The sequence below is a fragment of the Arachis hypogaea genome, chromosome 14 (genome assembly GCF_003086295.3).
Source record: "Arachis hypogaea cultivar Tifrunner chromosome 14, arahy.Tifrunner.gnm2.J5K5, whole genome shotgun sequence".
NCBI classification, from domain to species: Eukaryota; Viridiplantae; Streptophyta; class Magnoliopsida; order Fabales; family Fabaceae; genus Arachis; species Arachis hypogaea.
The window spans coordinates 21,156,759-21,158,184 of record NC_092049.1 but is presented as its reverse complement, the minus strand read 5'-3'; the positions used below and the strand labels follow the sequence as shown (position 1 = coordinate 21,158,184).

Sequence of the window (1,426 nt, the reverse complement as noted above, 5' to 3'; positions counted from 1 at the left end):
GTCATGGCTGAACAACTTCCACCCACACCATCCGAACTCCTTCAGATGGTGACCGAGTTACGACAAGCCAACCAGTGAATGTCCGAAGAGAACCAAAGAATGGCAAATCAAATTTCTAAGTTGAATAACACCCGAATCGAAAACAACAACGATCGGCAAGAAAGGACAGAAGAAGCCGAGCATTAGTCAGGGCCGACACACGTCTCTGAAACTACTCGGCATGAAGAGGAGCAACCCGAGCATAATGAGGAAGCTCGGCCAGACGACGAGGGTGACAATCAAGAAAGCTCCCGTGGGCCATTCACGGCCGAGGTGATGAATTTCGTGTTACCCAGGAGGTTCACTCTGCTGACCACCCTAACTCCCTATGATGGGTTAGGTGATCCAAAGAAATACATCAAAAAGCTCACCTCCATAATGATAGTAAAAGGTGCATCTGATAAAGTTTTATGTCGTTGCTTTCCATCTTATTTAGATGGTCCTACACTTGATTGGTTTTGTTCTTTGCCTGCAGGTTCTATTTCTCGCTTTCGAGACCTATCAAAGCCCTTTGAGGAACACTTTGTTGGATCATCCATCTACCTACACGACTCCGATTACCTGAATACAATCAAGCAAGGCCACCATGAAAGCCTTAGGGACTACATGACGCGCTTCACAAAGATAGCCATGAGTATACCTGATCTCTACCTCGAGGTGGAACTGCACGCAATAAAAAGCGGACTTCGACCAGGGAAATTCCAGAAAACCATTGCTATAGCCAAACCTAAAACTATGGCCGAGTTCCGTGAAAAGGCTAAAGGTCAGATCGACATCGAGGAGATCTTGAATTCAAAGTTGATCAAACCGCCAAGAAAAGCCGGCAGTTACCCAGATTCAAAAGGCGCGGACAGATCAAAATACTGCTCTTTCCACCAAAAGCACGGAGACACTACCGACGAGTGTGTCATTGCCAAATCTCGACAAGGTCACCTGGACAAGTACATTGGCGGCCACATACAGGGACGAGCACCCCCCTCTAGTGACCAAATCTCGGCGACACAGCATAGCCGAGATAAAGACCGACCGAACAACAACCATCCCGAACAACCAAGATGTATCATTAATTGTATTTCCAGACGTTTTGCAGGTGGAGGAGCCACAACCTCGGCAAGGAAGTGATCTTACCGAGCTATGCTTTCCATCGACGCCGATCAAATTCAACAGCAGATACTACCATAGTCTCCACAGATAACATTCCAGACAGCCAACCATAACATCAACGTAGCAAATCTAGATGACCCAGTCATGATCTCCCTGCAGCTCGAAGATCTGCTAGTCAAAAAGGTTTTACTGGACCCTAGGAGCAGTGCCGATGTCCTCTTCTACTCCACATTCCAAAAGATGAAACTGAGCAGCAACATCCTCCAACCTTCCACTGGAGACC

At 47.2% G+C, this 1,426-nt stretch overlaps 1 protein-coding gene across 1 annotated transcript; it reads left to right on the top strand.

Annotated features, from left to right (window-relative positions):
- Window positions 1-315: 315 nt before the first annotated feature.
- Window positions 316-1,161, top strand: LOC140178528 (uncharacterized). The gene has a single exon (XM_072215703.1). The coding sequence runs from the start codon at window positions 316-318 to the stop codon at window positions 1,159-1,161; it is 846 nt and encodes a 281-aa protein (XP_072071804.1).
- Window positions 1,162-1,426: the final 265 nt, after the last annotated feature.